Raw genomic sequence first — 19192 nt, 5'->3', positions numbered from 1 at the left:
ATGTATATATATATAACCTCCCCAGAATAGATGCTTGACAAAAGAATGTCAACTGTTTTACGGTCAAATTAACCAATATAACATGTAATGTATTCAATAGCTTTTATTCAGATCATTTGTATATATACGTATTAAGAAATTCAATCAATAATTATCTATTGATTTAAATGTTGGATTCATTTCAAGTTTCCAATTCTTGTTTAGAATTTTCATATATGAAGTTCGAACAAAAACTTTTATGGAGTTCAAATTAACAAGTAGTTGTGATAACATAATAAATTTCCAGAGGATAAAACAAAATCATTAGTTTCCGAGTTTTCTTTGTCAATAGACAAATCAATGATGCTCCATTAAAAATAAGACTTGGTCGTTGGGGGACACTATAATCCCTAAAACAGATTTTCCTCATATTATTTATTTTTAGTGCATTTGATCTAATTTTTAGTTTGTATGTGTAAGCCTTTAACCTTATTAGTTGATTATTTATATGTTAAACATCAATTAACTAGGCTTATATAAAAAAAAATCATTTTGAAGGTGTCGTTTTTATCGTTTTGGTGCATGTCACAACATGTGATAAAATAAAGATGGATGTTTGTTAATTCAACATCAAATAATTTTTAACGATGATTATATTTGACAAAAAATGCAAGTTGAATAGAAGGAGGAATTTAAAAAAGGAAAAATTATACGGATAAGCAAACTTATATTATTTTAATTACGCATCATAACTATAGTTTGCTATAATTACCACTCGCGACTAACATTATACATTAATTACGTGGGTTGACTTCATGTTTGTATAATTATCATGTTTATATATGTATAATTTGTCAGGATATACAAATAAATATGTATAATATACAATTTTTTAGCCTATATACATATACAATTCACCTCTCTCCCACTCTCTGCTCTCTCTCGCTCGTCTCTCTCATCCCTCTCCCAATCTCGCTTGCCATTTATACAAATGTATATGTATAATATACAGTTATATAAAATTATATACATATATAATTCACATCTCTCTCACTTATGGCCCTCTCTCGCTCGCCTCTCTCCTCCCTCTCTCGATCTCGCTCGCCTCTCTCTCTCTCGAAGTCTCACTCGCCTCTCTCCTCCCTCTCCCAATCTCTCTTGCCATATATACAATTACATATGTATAATATACAATTATTTAGCCAATATACATATACAATTCACCTTTCTCCCACTCTTTTCCCCCTCTCTCTCTCGCCTCTCTCCTCTCTCTCCAAGTGACGCTCGCCTCTCTCTCCTCCACATAACATGTAGCTACAAATTGTAATTATCAAACTATAGCTATGGAGAGTAATTAATTATTTTTAAGTGGCTATATGTGAAAGTTTTCCTTTATTATTTATATTTCATTTCCTTCTTATTTTTAACTTTTACTTCATGTGATTTCATGCAATTCTTCATAATATCTAAAAAAAATTATTAGTATAATTTTGTTAGTATTCTAATTTTTGAATTAAAGTAGAATTTATTGTTGAACAAAGTTACGGACTTAAATTTTCCTTTTCTTTTAATCATATTATGTTTTAAATCATATTATGTTGAAATTTGACATAAAAGTATTATGTTAAATTTTTGATTTTAAATTTAGAACTTATGTTATATTTTCAATTTCATTTGTTTTAGGAGTATTGACTTGATATTCCATTGCAACCTATTCTTTTTAAGTTAGACTTGATAAATTAGTTCTTTTGTCAATTATTTTTCTATGATTTTATGACATTATATTTATAATATTAATTTTTTTTGTGAAACAAGCATTTCATGATGTTCATGCATTTTTAATTTTTATGATTAATTACTTTAAAAATACTACATTGAAACATATAAATCATTTGCTTTTTTTATAATATTAGTTAAGAACATATGTTTATTAAATAACATATTTTTAAAAGACAATATATATCTTAAATATTCAATTGAATATCATTTATAAAGGCTCTTATTTGCGTAATATAATTTTTTTATTTCAAATAATTAACTTTTATCTTTAAAATTCAATATAATTATATGATTACACTTGTGTAACCAAACAACCTAAGTACACTTGTAATTACATTATAACAAACAAACAAATCAAACCAAATTACTACGCTGATAAAGTTAAAATATGTACACTAAGAAATGAATAAACAAATATTATGCATGCAAATAATTTTTCTTTTATGAATTAAGTTATAATATATGTTGAACTTCATGTTTGTATATTTTTAGTTCTAATTTTTACTTGTGAGCAATAAATTTAAATATTGGTCTTTTCAGATAGTAACACACAATGACTTAAGATTCAATCCAATCTAACATGTTTAGAGGAAATGGACCAATTTATCTTGTAGTAATAAATTTCCAACAGATTCAAAGCATCAACTTGCAGAGGAATAAATTTACAGATGATCCTTCTTCTACGGGCGAACTAAGTTTTCTAAATTACCTCTTACATTGCATGTTCTTTAAATTTAAAATGATGGTAGAGGACAACGACAACAACAATATATTCAGTAAAATTTCACTAAGTGAGATATGGAATTGATAGAGTATAAGCAGATCATTTTTGGGAAATCTTTTCTTTTCAAGTTGACATATTAAATACCTTTTTGATGTAGGGATAGAGTTGTCAATATGGGCTAACACACCTCATCCGGGCTAATCCATACATGCTTTGATATTTAACGGGTTAAACCGGGCTAGCCATTTTTTGCGTGGGTCAGAAAATGGTCGGCCCAAACCGTAAGTACGTGAGCTACAGGCTTGCCGGGCCAGTCCACTTTTTTAATTTTTTTTTATAATTATTAAATTAAATTATAAATTATAATTTAAAATAATTATCGAAAATATCGACAAAACAATATTACATGATGTTAATGTTACTATTTGTTAATCAAATCCACAAATAAAATTATCTTTATAATATTTATTAAGTTTTTTTCAAGTAACAGTATAAATAGCTAAATAGAAATATTAACCTAATTGTTTTGAGTTTGGATTCTCTTTAATTTTAAATTTAATATTATATTATATTTTTATCAATTTTTATTGGCCCACGTACCGGCCCTACCGATATTTCTCAAACCCCACAAATTAACAGGCTTATTCAGGATGGATTAAAATTTTTTTTCTTAAATTGACTCCAAAAATCTTAATCCAGTCCTATTAAATTCAGGATTAGGCCACCTAGCACAATAATTTCATGGTATAATTCAGGAGTGGTCATGTAAACACCGAACAGTTTTAGGTATGAAAGTCGCAAAACAGTGATAATCTAGAATTTTTCTAAAACCTACGTGTATAACCACTTTGAACTTTTTGAAATTGAGTTTGTCAAACATAATATTGACATGACATGTCATATTCCTCTAAGAGATATTTTAATATGAGTTTTATGATAGTTTAAGGCTTTTGTCTAACACTCAAATAGTACATATATAAAATTCTTAAAATGATTGTAATAGTTTAGGGGTTTAACAAGATTGATTTTGTATCCCCAATTAGGAAAGCATACATAAATTGCATATGATGACTTTCCTAATTAAAGGTAGACTTTTATAATTTGTAGATACATAATTTATTTGTTTTTTTTCCGAGCTATTGACCGCTTTAAAAATATTTCTCTGTATGACTAGCCAAACTTAAATACATCTTTTATTTGTCACATGACATATCAAGTGGTTTCAGACTCTTGTAGGAGTATGAGGCTTTTAATTAGAAAAACGAAAGAAGTGTTGAAAAGGAAAAAATTTAAGGATATATTTCTCTCATATTGCAAGATCGAGGATATATTTAAATTCAATTAGTTAAGTAATCAATATTTTTAGAACCATCAATAGTTAATAGTTCAAAAATGAAACTAATAATCAAATTTGCTATTATGTATTCAAAGAATATTGACCATCTGCAGATTCTGCACTAGAAGTTAGAATAAGCCAAGTAATATAGAATTGGGGAACTCCAAATTCTATTTCATCAGACAGATACAGAAAATCTTTCTCAAGATTCTCATGGATAATATATATAATAACTTATATTCTTTGATTAAATGTTCTCTAAACACTAGACTGACAGGTGTATAGTGATGCCATGCAATTTACTAATTCAAGTTTTTTATTACATTTCATCAAAATTAAGAAAGAGTCTTGAGATCTTGTCAACCTCACTTCCTTTTTACCATTTCCTCCCATTACAAAGTAAATGTGATTCGAGATTTGAAATTTATGGATGATTACCAGACAACATCATAAATAGTACTCTCACACAGACTGCAAGATAGTACTATACGATAATAATTAAGGTCATAACGAAATATGTGTAGACCTTTAATAAATTACTTAATACATATAAAAGGTAGAGATAAAAGTTATTGAATTCACGTAAATCCAATATTATTCGTTTGATTCGCTAATTTGACCGTAACACTTCACGTTCTTTTGTCAAACATCTATTCAGCGGAGGCTATATACATTCGAATGATGACGTTATATCATGATTTTAGTCTTTAATTTTCTTGAATAATGGATATACAAGGCTTATAAATCCAAGTAAATTATTTTAGTATCACTACAGAATCCCACAACCAATGATTTCCCTTCAGCAATGAATTGCAGTCAAGTTCAGCAACATTCAATTAAAAGAAAATGTCTCAAAACATATTACGTATATATGTTGATCATTGACATTGAACTCTAGATTCTATATATTCCAGTGCTAATACATGATTCTTTATTGCCTTTAATTATAGAAATATATATAAATGTCACTTGAAAAATAAAAAATAAAAAATCAGGCACTTATAAATTTCCCCCACAAATAGCTGCAAGAGAAGTTGCACAAAATGGTTTCCATGGCTATGATTATAGAATTGCTAGTTTTGTTAACGTACCTCTCGAATACTGATGCATCGAACATTTCAACTGATGAGGCTGCTCTTTTAGCTTTCAAAGCTCATATAACTTCAGATCCAAATGGAATGTTGTCGAAAAACTGGACAAAGGGGACTCACGTTTGCAATTGGATGGGCATATCTTGCAGTAAAAGGCATCAAAGAGTGACATCACTAGACCTCAATGGTCTCAGACTAAGAGGTTCAATCGCGATAGATATTGGGAACCTCTCCTTTCTTAGTTTCTTGGACATTAGCAACAACAGTATCAACGGTGAAATCCCTGATGAACTCGGCTACTTGAGGAGGCTGAAGCACTTGTCCTTGTCAATGAATAATCTCACAGGTCAAATTCCAGAAAGTCTTGGATTACTGAGAAGGCTCGAGTTGTTGGATCTTTCTGAAAATGATCTCTTTGGATCTGTTCCTTCGTCTATCTTCAATGTCTCTTCTTTGAAGGTCATCAATTTGATTTATAATGCACTATCTGGGACTTTGCCGAATGACATTTGCCATAATCTTCCGCGGCTGGAGGGATTACAAATAGCAAGAAATCAACTCTCTGGCCAACTACCAAGCAATTTAGACAAATGCAAAGAGCTAATATATTTGTCCTTGTCATATAACCACTTCACAGGTAAAAAAGAACGGAACCAACTTCTTTCTCTGCTACTTTTGGTTCATATTGACAACAAAGATTCCAACAATTTTTTAGTTAAACAATCATAGGCCGTGAGAGGTACATATAACTTATCGTAATATCCTATTACAGGAAACTTGCCTAGAGACATGTGGAACTTGACAAAACTTCAACATCTATTTCTTGGATGGAATAACATAACAGGTATTTATAATGTTCTGGTTTAACTGAATCCACCTAACTTTATTGCTGGACTTCTCACCTCGTAGCACTAGAGATCTTTGATATTTAAAAACTTACTCTTCAAATCATTTATAAGAAATTAGTATTTGCATTTCAAAGGGTAGTAGCAAAAAAATGTTGGTATAGCTCTTTGTTCTTCATTTTCAAACAACAACAGTAACTACTACATTGGCTCAATTCTAGTTTGTGTCTGCTATATGAATCCTAATTATCCATTTAGTCCCATCTCCAAAAGGACATCAAAACAGATTGTGAGGATTGCTGAACTATTTAAAAGGCATACAACTAACAGTTTCTGTTATTTATAGTAACTTAGTGACTATAAAGCTGTTATACAGTATTGGACATTTCAGTGTAGTAACCACACAATTCGACATATATTTTACAGGACATATACCAAGTGAAATTGATAACCTATCAGCAATTCGAAGATTAAGTCTACGACGGAACAATTTGGTGGGAAGTCTTCCACCATCAATTGGAAATTTGTCAAATCTAGAGATGATAGACCTAGGTGACAACAGTTTATATGGTGGCATTCCTCAGGAGTTTGAACATCTTGTAAATTTGAAAGAAGTGTATCTTGGTCCAAACAGATTATCGGGTGAAGTTCCAAGGCGTTTGTACAACATTTCTGGACTAAAAAAGATTTCATTTGTAGCAAATGAGCTTTCAGGAACACTTCCCTCAAACATAGGCCATACTCTTCCAAATCTTGAAGGCCTTTACCTTGGGGATAACCAGTTCACCGGGCTGATTCCTACCTCCATTGTGAATTCCACCATGCTTATCCAGCTTGATTTTGGCCGCAATCTGTTTAGTGGACCTGTACCTATGAATCTTGGAAAGCTACAACAGCTACAATTCATCAACTTGCAAATAAACCAATTGACGAATGATCAATCTACAGGCGAGTTAAGTTTCCTGACTTCATTATCTAATTGCAAGTATATGAAAACCGTTCAAATAGGAGGTAACCAATTTAATGGAAGTCTTCCAACATCTTTAGGTTCAGGAAACTGATCCTTTTCCCTTGAATATTTCATTGCCCTTCAAAATGGTATCACAGGAAAAATACCACCTAACATCAGTAACTTTAGGAACCTGGAGTGGTTAAGCTTGGGAGAAAATAAGCTTATAGGATCTATTCCTCCAGATTTGGGGAACTTGAGGAAATTGAAAAGATTTAGCCTAGAGAAAAACAATTTAGATGGAATTATACCAACTAGCTTGTGTAACATGGAAAACTTGTACCAAATTATCTTGGGGAAAAATCAACTTACTGGTGAATTACCAAATTGTTTTGGAAATCTTTCATCTTTAAGAGAACTCTACTTAGATTCCAATGCACTAATTTCCCATATTCCATCAACTTTTTGGAGGAACAAAGATATTTCAATTCTCACTTTGGCCTCCAATTTGCTGAATGGGTCTCTTGCAGTAGAAATGGGGAATTCAAGGAGTCTGCGGATATTACATTTACATGGTAATCAGTTCTCTGGTCAGATTCCTAGCACGATTGGCCAACTACAAAGCTTGGTTAGCCTTTCATTGTCAAAGAATATGTTAGATGGTTCCATACCTGAACTATTTGAAGATTTGGTTTCGTTGGAATATTTGGATCTATCTAGCAACAATCTATCAGGCATGATCCCCAAGTCCTTGAGGAATCTTGAACATCTCATGTATTTCAATGTCTCGTTCAATGGGATCATGGGTGAAATTCCAGATGGAGGGCCATTCGTAAATTTTACAGCTGAATCATTCATGGGTAACCCTGCATTATGTGGATCATCACGCTTCCATGTGATGCAATGCAGAGTGACAAGTCTTGAAAGAAAAAGAAAGAACAGAGTCCTAACTTCTGTTCTTGCATCAGTTTCCTCAGGAGTTGTAGTCACAACTATTTTCATCATTTGGTTTCTGAAATGCCGAAAAAGGAGTACAGAACTTCCTCTAGTTGATACATTTGGTCAGGTACATAAGAGGATTTCGTACTATGATATTTCTCAAGGGACAAACAACTTTGATGAAGCAAACTTGATTGGAAGGGGGAGCCTTGGTTTGGTGTATAAAGGGACACTAGCAGATGGAATGGTTGTGGCGATAAAGGTATTCAATACAGAACTGCAACTTGCATTTAGAAGTTTCGAGGTGGAATGTCAAGTTTTACGTAGCATTCGACACAGAAACCTTGTTAAGGTGATAAGTAGTTGTGCCAATTTCGATTATAAAGTGTTGGTGCTAGAGTACATGCCTAATAAAAACCTCAAATGTTGGCTTCACTCTACTGACAAATTTTTGGATATTACTCAAAGACTAAAGGTGATGATTGATGTGGCTTCTGCTGTGGAGTATTTGCATGGAGGTCATTTGTTTGTAGTCGTCCATTGTGATTTGAAACCAAGTAACATACTTTTGGATGAAGATATGGTGGCAAAAGTGAGTGATTTTGGGATATCCAAACTTCTTACATCTGAGACGCTAATAGCACATACCAAGACTTTGGGTACTATCGGCTACATGGCACCAGGTAAATGTTATTATCAAGTTCACTTGATGATTTTAAATGTTGTTAATTATTTTCATTAATGATGGCGTGATCTATTTTTTGTAGAGTATGGGTCTGAAGGCAAAGTATCAACTTCGGGAGATGTTTATAGCTTTGGTATATTGTTAATGGAGACTTTTACAAGAAAGAGCCCTGTGGATGATCTATTCGTTGGAGACTTCACCTTGAAAAGATGGATATGCCAATCATTACCAGACCGATTGGTGGATGTAGTGGAGATTAATCTATTTTCACTGAACGAAGAAAATTTTACTTCTAAAGAGAGATGCTTCAAATCAATCATGGAATTAGCTCTTGAATGTACAAATGATTTGCCTGAAGAGAGAATTCGCATGGAAGATATTACTCTGCGACTCAAGAAGATCCTAACTCAATTTCAGCAAAATGTTGTAACAAACTAAATGGTAGTGCTGAAATCTATAGTGGAGCTGTCACATCTTTTCTTCACGCGCACAAATAGTTGGGCTAGTACGTAAAACTTTAACAGATTTAAGGATAGGCCCCTCCCCTCTATCCTTCTTAATTTAAATACTAGAACTTTTCTTATGTAGTACGGTTCAAACCATGATGTGCACTTACCTACCATACATAAATTTGAATGCTTATAGAGATCGTGTTAACTGATTACCCAGAAAAAATGATCAGTAGATTGGAGCCTGAAACTATTTACCACACAAAACACAAGATAATTTGCAATTTCATTCACACTGTCATTTCTATGAAATATTAGCTGATAGAAGCAGTATCAAAACACAAAATACTTACTGTAATAATCCCACTCTTGCCCGCAGCATTTGGCTAAAAGACAGACGGGCCGAGCCACAACAAAATGATCATCTCCCTCCTCAGTATGAAGGTGATCTGTTGTAAATTTCCACATAACACAAAACTAACTTGTTACTAGTCACTAGAGCCAAGATAATATTTATGGTGATTGGAAGGCTAAAATGACTTTGTAACTGAAAACCCCTAAAATCTAAACCATAATTATACAGAGGATTGCTGTGATTTGAAAGCATCGAACCACAGAACCGTATTGGTCAACCTAGTTTCCCTCTACTCTCGAATTCCATGGACATTTCTCTAGAAATTCTCGCATTTTCCTACAAACAAACAGTGCCTATTCAACACAATTTTTCTTATAAGATGCTACTAATCTTACGAATTTGCTAGAGATATATGCAGCAGAGCTTCAATAAGATGAAAGCAGCTGTCAATGTATCCCAAGAAACCGAGATATGAACACTCAAATTATATCTGCATAATACGTGAATATGCCCTATAACTTAGCTTTTCAGACATCTATATTCTTCTAACTATAACTTTTTTTTAGAATCTAATCTTTTTTATGTTCTTATATTGTGTTTAAATAAGGGGTGGAGTTGGGATAAACAATAGGAGGAATCTGTTAGAGGGATTCATCGTGAAGCTTATAGAGACTAAATCTTATTTTTGATAGATCACTGTTGAATTGCATCAATATAAATTGTATTATAAATATAATTATTTCACCCATTTTTCACCAAACCATATCATTGGAAAACACACAACAAATTTCTTTTGAAATATCGGAGCTTTCTAATGTTTTCTTAGTTGCACGGACTCTTCACTTTTGATGCCCCACCCGTGTCGAATTTTCCGAAAATACCCTACTTTTGGCGAATTCAACATGCACCCATTGACATTTTCAAAGAGTACGAACAACATAAATCTTTTTTTCTATATAAGAATGTTACTATTTTTTCACCAATTCAATTAAAATAGCCTCGTATTGAATAAAGGTAGAGACTCCTTCAAAGTAAAACATAACCATGCAGATTTCTTTTGACTTTTTTTTTATTTATATAATAAAAATAATATTGACTATCTGTGCTAGATTCTGCAATAGAAGTTACGAATAAGAAAAGTAATATATCACTCTCAACAGAGAGATAGAGCAAATCTTTCTAAAGATTCTCATATTCTCATAGATAATATATTTTAATAATAACTTGAATTATTTGATTAAATGTTTTCTAAAGAATAGAGTGCAAACAAAACTAACTTATATACTCACAAAAGAATCTTTGAATGATTCTGCCTCGTGTATACTGATGCCATGCAATTTACTAATTCAAGTTTCTAATCATCACATATTTTTTGTCAAATTTAGAAAAAGTCTTGAGTGAGGTCAAGTCAAACTGACTCTCTTTTTACCATTTCCTCCCGTTACAAATGTTCTTAATAATTCATGAGAAGAGCAAGAATTTCATTTAATCAAGACACAAATTCAAGTTAGCGAATTCTTAATATATATAAAAGGTATAGACAAAAGCTATTGAATTCACGTAGAAACATACATTACATGTTAGATTTGCGGATTTGATATTCTTTGGTAAAACATCTATTAGGCGGAGGTTATATACATTTGAATGAAGACATTATTACTATATAGCATAAAACTACAACAGTTTAGTCAGTGATTTGGTTTTATTCTTTTCTTGAGTCATGAATATAATAAATCCAAGTAAATTATATTTAATTACCACTACAGAACTCCACAACCAATAATTCCCTTTAGCAATGAATTGCAGTCAAGTTCACCAACATACAAAAAATAAAAATAAAAGAGAGAATGTTTCAAACATATTACGTATATATTAGAAGTATAAACAGTATATATAGATGGCATTTGAAAAAGAAAAACTCAGGCACTTACTAATTTCCTACACAAATAGGTGCTAAAGAAGTTGCACAAAATGGTTTCCAGGACTATGATTATAGCATTCCTAGTTTTGTTAATGTACCTCTCAGTTACGAATGCATCGAACATTTCAACTGATGAGGCTTCTCTTTTAGCTTTCAAAGCTCAAATAACTTCAGACCCTAACGGAATGTTGTCAAAAAACTGGACAAAAGGGACTCACATTTGCAAGTGGATAGGCATATCTTGCAGTAAAAAGCATAAAAGAGTGACATCATTAGACCTCAAAAGCTTTGGATTTAGAGGTTCAATAGCAAAAGAAATTGGGAACCTCTCCTTCCTTAACTTTTTGGACATTGGAAACAACAGTTTCCATGGACAAATCCCTGATGAAATTGGGAACCTGAGGCGTTTAAACTACTTGTCTTTGCAAATGAATAATCTCACTGATCAAATCCCAGAAAGCCTTGGATTTCTCACAAGGCTTCAAGTTCTTGATCTTTCTGAAAATGATCTATTTGGAAATGTTCCATTTTCCATTTCCAATGTGTCTTCCTTAAAGATCATTGATTTGGGATTTAATCGGATTAGTGGGAATCTCCCAAGGGGATTATGTGCTAGGCTTCCAAATCTGCAAGGTTTATTTCTCTCAAAAAATCAATTAGCAGGACAAATCCCAAGTGGGCTGAATCAATGCACACAACTTATTTACCTTTCCCTGTCATATAATCAGCTCACAGGTAATTCGTAATGCTAATTCAATTCTTGGACTATATATACTTGATTCAGAATCATTTAATCCTTCTACAATGTTTTGAGGTTATCTGATTGTGTTCATATATGTATTAACAGGAAGTTTGCCAAGAGACATGTGGAATTTGACAAAGCTTCGAGAATTATATCTTGGATGGAATAACATAACAGGTATCTTGGTTCTAAGTCTAATTAATAATTTCTAGTTGATTAGAAATTGTAGTATTAGCAAAAATTGTTCATATAGCTCTTTGTTATTCATTTTCAAACAACAATGACTACTACTACATCAGCTCAATGCTAGTTTGTGTCTACTATATGAATCCTCATTATCTGCGTTAATCCATTTAGTCCCGTCTCAGTCTAAGGTTCAATAAATTCAAGTTTTCTAACATTAAAATTTCTCTATATTTTCTGTTACCGTACAAATAACTAACAATTAAAATCATCCTAACGAACATTGAGTAAGTTGGAGGTACCAACATGATTAAGCTTTAATATCAACTAGTTGGTATCACCTTTACGGATCTTACTATTCCATTTTGCTCTACTTTTCGCTGAGTCAAAATGGATTCTAACAGATAGTTGGTCTTTCTTTCAACTTTCTCCCGTGTGGTTTTAGATCTACCATGTTCCTTTTTTGCACAAATCCAATCACCATATAGTTTCATACCTCATACCTGCAGACTAGTGCATCTAGAGATCTATGTAAGACTGAACTATCTCAGAGCTACTTAACCAATTGCTAACCATGGTAGTTTCTAATGTCTCGTCTCAAGTGACTCACACATCCATCTTAGTATAGATAATTGACTGACGACCAAATAGTTTAAGTTTCCTTTCTTCAGTTACCATATAAGAAGAGAGGAAAAGAGAATAGCAGAAGTAAATGAATAGTTCTCATGTTGCTAATATTTGAAATTTAAATGCCCTAATTAACAAAAAATGTTTCTTAGGCTTGTTATTGTTCGTATTCAGCAGGACGTTGAAACAGAATACAAGGATTGCTGAACTATCCGTGATTCTAATTCTATTACACAATATTGTACGTTCAGTGTTGTAACCACACAATTTAATATATATTTTACAGGACATATCCCAAGTGAAATTGATAATCTATCAGCAATTCGAAGATTAAGTCTACCACGGAACAATTTGGTGGGAATTCTTCCACCATCTATGGGAAATTTGTCAAATCTAGAGGTGATAGACCTAGGTGACAACAGTCTACATGGTGGCATTCCACAAGAATTTAAAGATCTTGCGAATTTGAAAGAATTGTTTCTTGGTCAAAACAGATTATCGGGTGAAGTTCCAGGGCCTATGTACAACATTTCTGGACTAGAAAGGATTTCATTTGTAGGAAATGGGCTCTCGGGAACACTTCCCTCAAACATAGGCCATACCCTTCCAAATCTTGTCGGCCTCTATTTTGGGAACAACCAATTTACCGGGCTGATTCCTACTTCCATTGTGAATTCCACCAAGCTTATCCAGCTTGATTTTGGTCGCAATCTGTTCAGTGGACCTGTACCTATGAATCTTGAAAAGCTACAACAGCTTCAATTCATCAGCTTGCAATTTAATCAATTGACGAATGATCCATCTACAGGCGAGTTAAGTTTTCTTACATCATTATCTAATTGCAAGTATCTGAAGACAGTTCAAATAGGAACTAACCAATTTAATGGAAGTCTTCCAAAGTCCTTAGGATCAGGCAACTGGTCCTTTTCCCTTGAATATTTCATTGCCACTAATAGTGGTATCAGAGGAAAAATACCACCTAACATCAGTAACTTTAGGAACCTGGAGTGGTTAAGCTTGGGAGAGAATAAGCTTATAGGTTCTATTCCTCCAGATTTCGGGAACTTGAAGAATTTGCAAAAGTTGTACCTGCAGATAAACAATTTAGATGGAATTATACCAACTAGCTTGTGTAACATGGAAAACTTATACCAAGTTATCTTGGGCAAAAATCAACTTTCTGGAGAATTACCAAGTTGCTTTGGAAATATTTCTTCTTTAAGAGAACTCTACTTAGATTCCAATGCACTAGTTTCCCATATTCCATCAACTTTTTGGAGAAACAAAGATCTTTCAGTTCTCGATTTGTCCTTTAATTTGCTGAATGGACCTCTTGCAGTAGAAATGGGAAACACAAGGAGTTTGCGGATGTTAGATTTAACTGGCAATCAGTTCTCTAGTCAGATACCTAGTACAATTGGCCAACTACAAAACTTGGTTAGCCTTTCGTTGTCAAAGAATATGTTGGATGGTCCTATACCTGAATTATTTGAAGATTTAATTTCATTGGAATATTTGGATGTATCTAGCAACAATTTATCAGGCATGATCCCCAAGTCCTTGAGTAATCTTGAACATCTCATGTATTTCAATGTCTCGTTCAATGGGCTCATAGGTGAAATTCCAGATGGAGGGCCATTCGTAAATTTTACAGCTGAATCATTCATGGGTAACCCTGCATTATGTGGATCATCACGCTTCCGTGTGATGCAATGCAGAGTCACTAGTCTTGAAAGAAAAGGAAAGAGTAGAGTCTTAACTTCTGTTCTTGCATCAGTTTCCTCAGGAGTTGTAGTCACAACCATTTTCATCATTTGGTTTCTGAAATGCCGAAAAAGGAGTACGGAACTTCCTCTAGTTGATACAGTTGGTCAGGTACATAAGAGGATTTCGTACTATGATATTTCTCAAGGGACAAACAACTTTGATGAAGCAAACTTGATTGGAAGGGGGAGCCTTGGTTTGGTGTATAAAGGGACACTAGCAGATGGAATGGTTGTGGCGATAAAGGTATTCAATACAGAACTGCAACATGCATTTAGGAGTTTTGAAGTGGAGTGTCAAGTTTTACGTAGCATTCGACACAGAAACCTTGTTAAGGTGATAAGTAGTTGTGCCAATTTTGATTATAAAGTGTTGGTGCTAGAGTACATGCCCAATGAAAACCTCGAATGTTGGCTTCACTCTACTGACAAATTTTTGGATATAACTCAAAGACTAAAGGTGATGATTGATGTGGCTTCTGCTGTGGAGTATTTGCATGGAGGTCATTTGTTTGTAGTCGTCCATTGTGATTTGAAACCAAGTAACGTACTTTTGGATGGAGATATGGTGGCAAAAGTGAGTGACTTTGGGATATCCAAACTTCTAGCATCTGAGACACTAATAGCACATACCAAGACCTTGGGTACTATCGGCTACATGGCACCAGGTAAATGTTATTACCAAGTTCATTTGAAAATTTTAAATGATGTTAATTATTTTCATTAATGATTTGCGATTCTTTTTTTTTTCTTTTTTGCAGAGTATGGGTCAGAAGGCAAAGTATCAACCAAGGGAGATGTTTATAGCTTTGGTATTTTGTTAATGGAGACTTTTACAAGAAAGAGCCCTGTGGATGATCTATTCGTTGGAGACTTCACCTTGAAAAGATGGATATGCCAATCATTTCCAAACCAATTGGTGGATGTAGTGGACATTAATCTATTTTCACTGGACGAAGAAAATTTTACTTCTAAAGAGAGGTGCTTCAAATCAATCATGGAATTAGCTCTTGAATGCACAAATGATTTGCCGGAAGAGAGAATCTGCATGGAAGATATTACTCTGCGACTCAAGAAGATCCTAACTCAATTTCTGCAGAATGCTGTGACAAACTAAATGGATCTATAGTGGATTTGTCACATTGTGTTCACGGGCACAAAAAGTTGGATTAGTACATAGAACTAAGAGATTGAAAATATTCCGTTTCAATTATTTTAGAAAGCTTGTTTGGTGTATGTTCTTCATTATACGTAATAATTCTTTATGTAGGTATATCATTTTTCTTCTTGTTTTTTTTTCCCTTTTTTTGAAGCATCAATCAATAAAATGTTATCATCGAAGATTTATCATAGTCTCACTGCTTTTTTTTCTGAACTTGGTAAATATATGCTTAGTCTGATATTTATACAAAAAAAGTGAACTTAGAACTTAAATAAGTAAGGTCACAATATGACATGATGATTATGAAATGAAAATAAACTACAGATAGAATTTGAATAAGCAGATCACTAAATCACATGATATTTTTTAGAGTCATTGCATTTCTGACACCTCTTTCCTGGCCTCACCTAGACTTTCCTAATTCCTAATAATAACCTTGAATCATCGGTAAATGAGAATCAAGTTAGTGCTTGATAATAAACCATGAAGATTTTGCGACCTATAGCAGAATTCAATACCTCGATCGCCTCCACCAGTCTTAATATACCTTCCAAAGCTTAGTCGGTACTGCTTAGTGCTTCATTCTGTTTTCAGGTTACCCTTAGAAAGGTCATCTAACACTGACTAATGGTGCTAGTGAAACAATATGGCTACAACATTTTCAAGCCCTTTGGGCATGTAAAGCACAAAAGTAACAAAAATGAACTTTTGCCACTATTCTTACCAATGCATTTTTAACTTTTGAATTTATTTGATTAAATTAAAAATGTCTTTCTACTTTTTAAATTAAAAAATGTCTTTCTACTTTTTATTTTTTTATTTAAAAGTGATTTAAGTTTGATTTTTTATTTTAACTTTAGTCTAAACAGACTTTATACATGGACGTATACATAGCTAATTTACAACATAGTATATTCTGTATATTTATCTTACAACACAATGTATTATAACACAATATATTATGTGAATCGAAATTTTTTTATAATGGATGAGAGATAGATAATTAGATATGATCTGATAGACAAGAATTGTATGAGGTTCCTCTTAGAATTTGCCAAGTGAATTACCGGATCTCATTTTTAAAAAAATAGGCCAAATCCATTTCTCTTTCTTCCTTTTTAATTTTTTCTCATTGAAATATTTAATTTTTCATCATCTCTTCTTTTTATTTATTTTTTAAAAAATAATTTTATTTATAGAAAATGTGACATTAGTCTAATTCATCTACTTTGAACATTTGATATTATTTTTCTTTCATGTATTAATTATTACATTTTTAAAAATATTTATTAAAAATTATTTGTCAATTGACAAGTTAAATTATATTATTATTTTTATTTTCATTACACTAATAATTAATTGTTCTAAAAATATAAACAAAATTTTTAAAATTGCAACAACAATTCTTAAAGAGTAAATTAATAAAGTATCCTTTTTATTTATAATTTCATAAAGAATCCGTAAAAGAAAAAATAAATAACTAATATGAATAACGAAAGGAGTATAAATTTTTTTTCTCTCTCTTTCAATAACTTCATACATACTTAAATTCATGAAATATTCACAAGAAAATATAATGGAAAGAGCATAAGTAATTTTGACACATAATTACAGAAGTTTTTGTACTATCTTAATTATATGATATCTGTTTATTCTTGAAATCAAGCAATATAAAATTTAATTGATATTTTAAAGTATATTTATTTTGTGATATTAACATAAGAACTACAACTTATAATGTTTGTTCATAAATAATCCTTCCAACATAAGTTGCAATTCAACCAAAAATACTATAAGTTGCAATTCTTATCATGTTAGCATATGAAAAAAATAATATTTTATAGCTTGAATTTTGAGGAAAAAAAAATAGTCGACTGAAATGATGGAGAGAGTAAAATGAAAAAAAGAGAATTGATTAATACTCTCTCCGTCCGAAATTGTTTGTCATGGTTTCTATTTTTAGAGTCAAACTATAAAAACTTTGACTAACATTTTAAGATGTAACTTTTCATCATATTAATATGCAAAAAAAATTGCAATTTATAGTACTTTTCATATAGTTTTAGAATATCTGTTTTTTTTTTTTAAAAATATCGAATTACAGTGATATAATTCAACTTTGAAAATTAGTCAACTTGACTTAAAAAAAGCGCAACATGACAAATAATTCCGGACGGAGGAAGTATAATTTAAATAACTATTTATGTTTATCCTAAAATTAAAACAATTAATTTTTTTTATGAGGTTAAGTGCACATATCTTAGTTTAACTTTTTTAAGTAAGTAAGTATTTGACTTCAAATTTAAATTAGTATCAATATATTTATCTTGATTTGATTTTTGATAAATGAGTATTATGAGCTACAAAAAAACAAAGAAAATAAATATTAATCTAAGAATTAATGAAATGCTAATTTAATATAGTACTATTTTTTTCTTTAATTTTGTTGTTGTATTATTTTAAATTTATGTAATAAAATATATCATATTAAAGAGAGAGGTAAATAAAAGGCGGGATGGAGGAGTGAGAAAAGAAAAGGAGAGGTTGAAAAGACATGAGACCTATAAATATATTTTTTTTTATTAAAAATATTCTTCATACAACTATTACATGGCATACCTTATACATTATAAAAATTTTCACCGTGTATCGAACCTTATCAACAAGATGAGTTCATATAGATAATCAAATGAGTTATTGAGATTTCCTACTTAATTCAATCTAAGAACTAAAGTTTATCATTTGATGTCAAACGCAGTAGAACTGCCAAATGCGGTGCACTGTGATCAGACAAGGATATATTGTACACAGTGTTATCCACGGTACAATATTTTCAGAGTTATGATCTCAAATACACAGTCTAAAACTATGCATTCTGCAATATATGCTAAGCTGCTAACTGTTAAGTCAAGTTCATAGAAATAGTAGCACATACAAGTTTCAGATTTGTTTAAACAGGTACAAATATTTATTTTTATATAACAAGATAGATATTTGGAATTGCATTGAGGGCTGGTGTTTGATATAATTGGCAGCTAATTCTACAATTTTTTATTTTCAGTTAAAGTCTTGCATATTGCTGAATTATAATTCATTTTTGTCTACAAGTTGTTGTTTAAGATGACAAACTACAAGTCTACAAAGACATTGACACATCCTATACATACCAACTCCAGTTTGAGTAGCTACGACTTTCATCACCGATACAGGTCTTAATTAACTCTTAAGATTAATGCATTAGTTTGTCCTGTAATATCGCAAAGAGCCGTTTCCAAAACCATTATTATTGGCCTAACAACAGACTTTATGTAGATTTCAGAATTTCTAGTAAACTTAATTATGAGATTATAACATACAACAACTACACTTCAATAATTTCAACAAATAATCAGATTGTGTCATCAGGGCTTTAGGTTAAGACTTTATCAATTTGCTCTATCACTATCAATCTTTAATGGCCTCAATCTAATTCCCACCTGAGTAGAACTTATGTTTTGAGTTGAAGTACAAATGGCCTACATGTTATAGAGTTTGACTTTATATATATACCGTAAATACACTAGCTAAACTTGGATCTAACAAGTTGCCTCTATAAGGATGGTGATAGAACGATAAGCTATTCAATAACCTTCATCCTGCTATGTTATTTCATATCCTTTACCT

The 19192-nt window shown here is 31.9% G+C and overlaps 3 protein-coding genes across 3 annotated transcripts; all 3 read left to right on the top strand.

Annotated features, from left to right (window-relative positions):
• The first annotated feature begins 4861 nt into the window (after positions 1-4861).
• Positions 4862-8920, top strand: LOC107027836 (LRR receptor-like serine/threonine-protein kinase GSO1). Its single transcript, XM_027919330.1, has 5 exons — positions 4862-5546; positions 5682-5753; positions 6181-6765; positions 6862-8325; positions 8410-8920. The coding sequence occupies exons 1-5, from the start codon at positions 4862-4864 to the stop codon at positions 8763-8765; spliced, it is 3162 nt and encodes a 1053-aa protein (XP_027775131.1). The 3' UTR covers positions 8766-8920.
• Positions 8921-11102: 2182 nt separating this feature from the next.
• Positions 11103-12177, top strand: LOC107028246 (LRR receptor-like serine/threonine-protein kinase EFR). The gene is made up of 3 exons (XM_027919329.1): positions 11103-11787; positions 11900-11971; positions 12152-12177. The coding sequence occupies exons 1-3, from the start codon at positions 11103-11105 to the stop codon at positions 12175-12177; spliced, it is 783 nt and encodes a 260-aa protein (XP_027775130.1).
• Positions 12178-12727: 550 nt separating this feature from the next.
• On the top strand, positions 12728-16256 carry LOC114078339 (receptor kinase-like protein Xa21). The gene has a single exon (XM_027918968.1). The coding sequence runs from the start codon at positions 12980-12982 to the stop codon at positions 15092-15094; it is 2115 nt and encodes a 704-aa protein (XP_027774769.1). The 5' UTR covers positions 12728-12979; the 3' UTR covers positions 15095-16256.
• The last annotated feature ends 2936 nt before the right edge of the window (positions 16257-19192 follow it).

The sequence above is a fragment of the Solanum pennellii genome, chromosome 8 (assembly GCF_001406875.1).
Source record: "Solanum pennellii chromosome 8, SPENNV200".
Classification (NCBI taxonomy): Eukaryota; Viridiplantae; Streptophyta; class Magnoliopsida; order Solanales; family Solanaceae; genus Solanum; species Solanum pennellii.
This window is presented reverse-complemented; position numbering and strand designations above follow the sequence as displayed.

Excerpts from the sequence above, each read along its gene's own strand:
- LOC107027836 (XM_027919330.1), top strand. The coding sequence starts at position 4,862 with ATGGTTTCCATGGCTATGATTATAGAATTGCTAGTTTTGTTAACGTAC. Across the intron at positions 5,547-5,681 it reads GTCATATAACCACTTCACAG|GAAACTTGCCTAGAGACATG; the intron begins GTAAAAAAGAAC and ends ATCCTATTACAG. Across the intron at positions 6,766-6,861 it reads GAAAACCGTTCAAATAGGAG|GAAAAATACCACCTAACATC; the intron begins GTAACCAATTTA and ends ATGGTATCACAG.
- LOC107028246 (XM_027919329.1), top strand. The coding sequence starts at position 11,103 with ATGGTTTCCAGGACTATGATTATAGCATTCCTAGTTTTGTTAATGTAC. Across the intron at positions 11,788-11,899 it reads GTCATATAATCAGCTCACAG|GAAGTTTGCCAAGAGACATG; the intron begins GTAATTCGTAAT and ends ATGTATTAACAG. Across the intron at positions 11,972-12,151 it reads TGGATGGAATAACATAACAG|TCCCGTCTCAGTCTAAGGTT; the intron begins GTATCTTGGTTC and ends TAATCCATTTAG.
- LOC114078339 (XM_027918968.1), top strand. The coding sequence starts at position 12,980 with ATGGGAAATTTGTCAAATCTAGAGGTGATAGACCTAGGTGACAACAGT.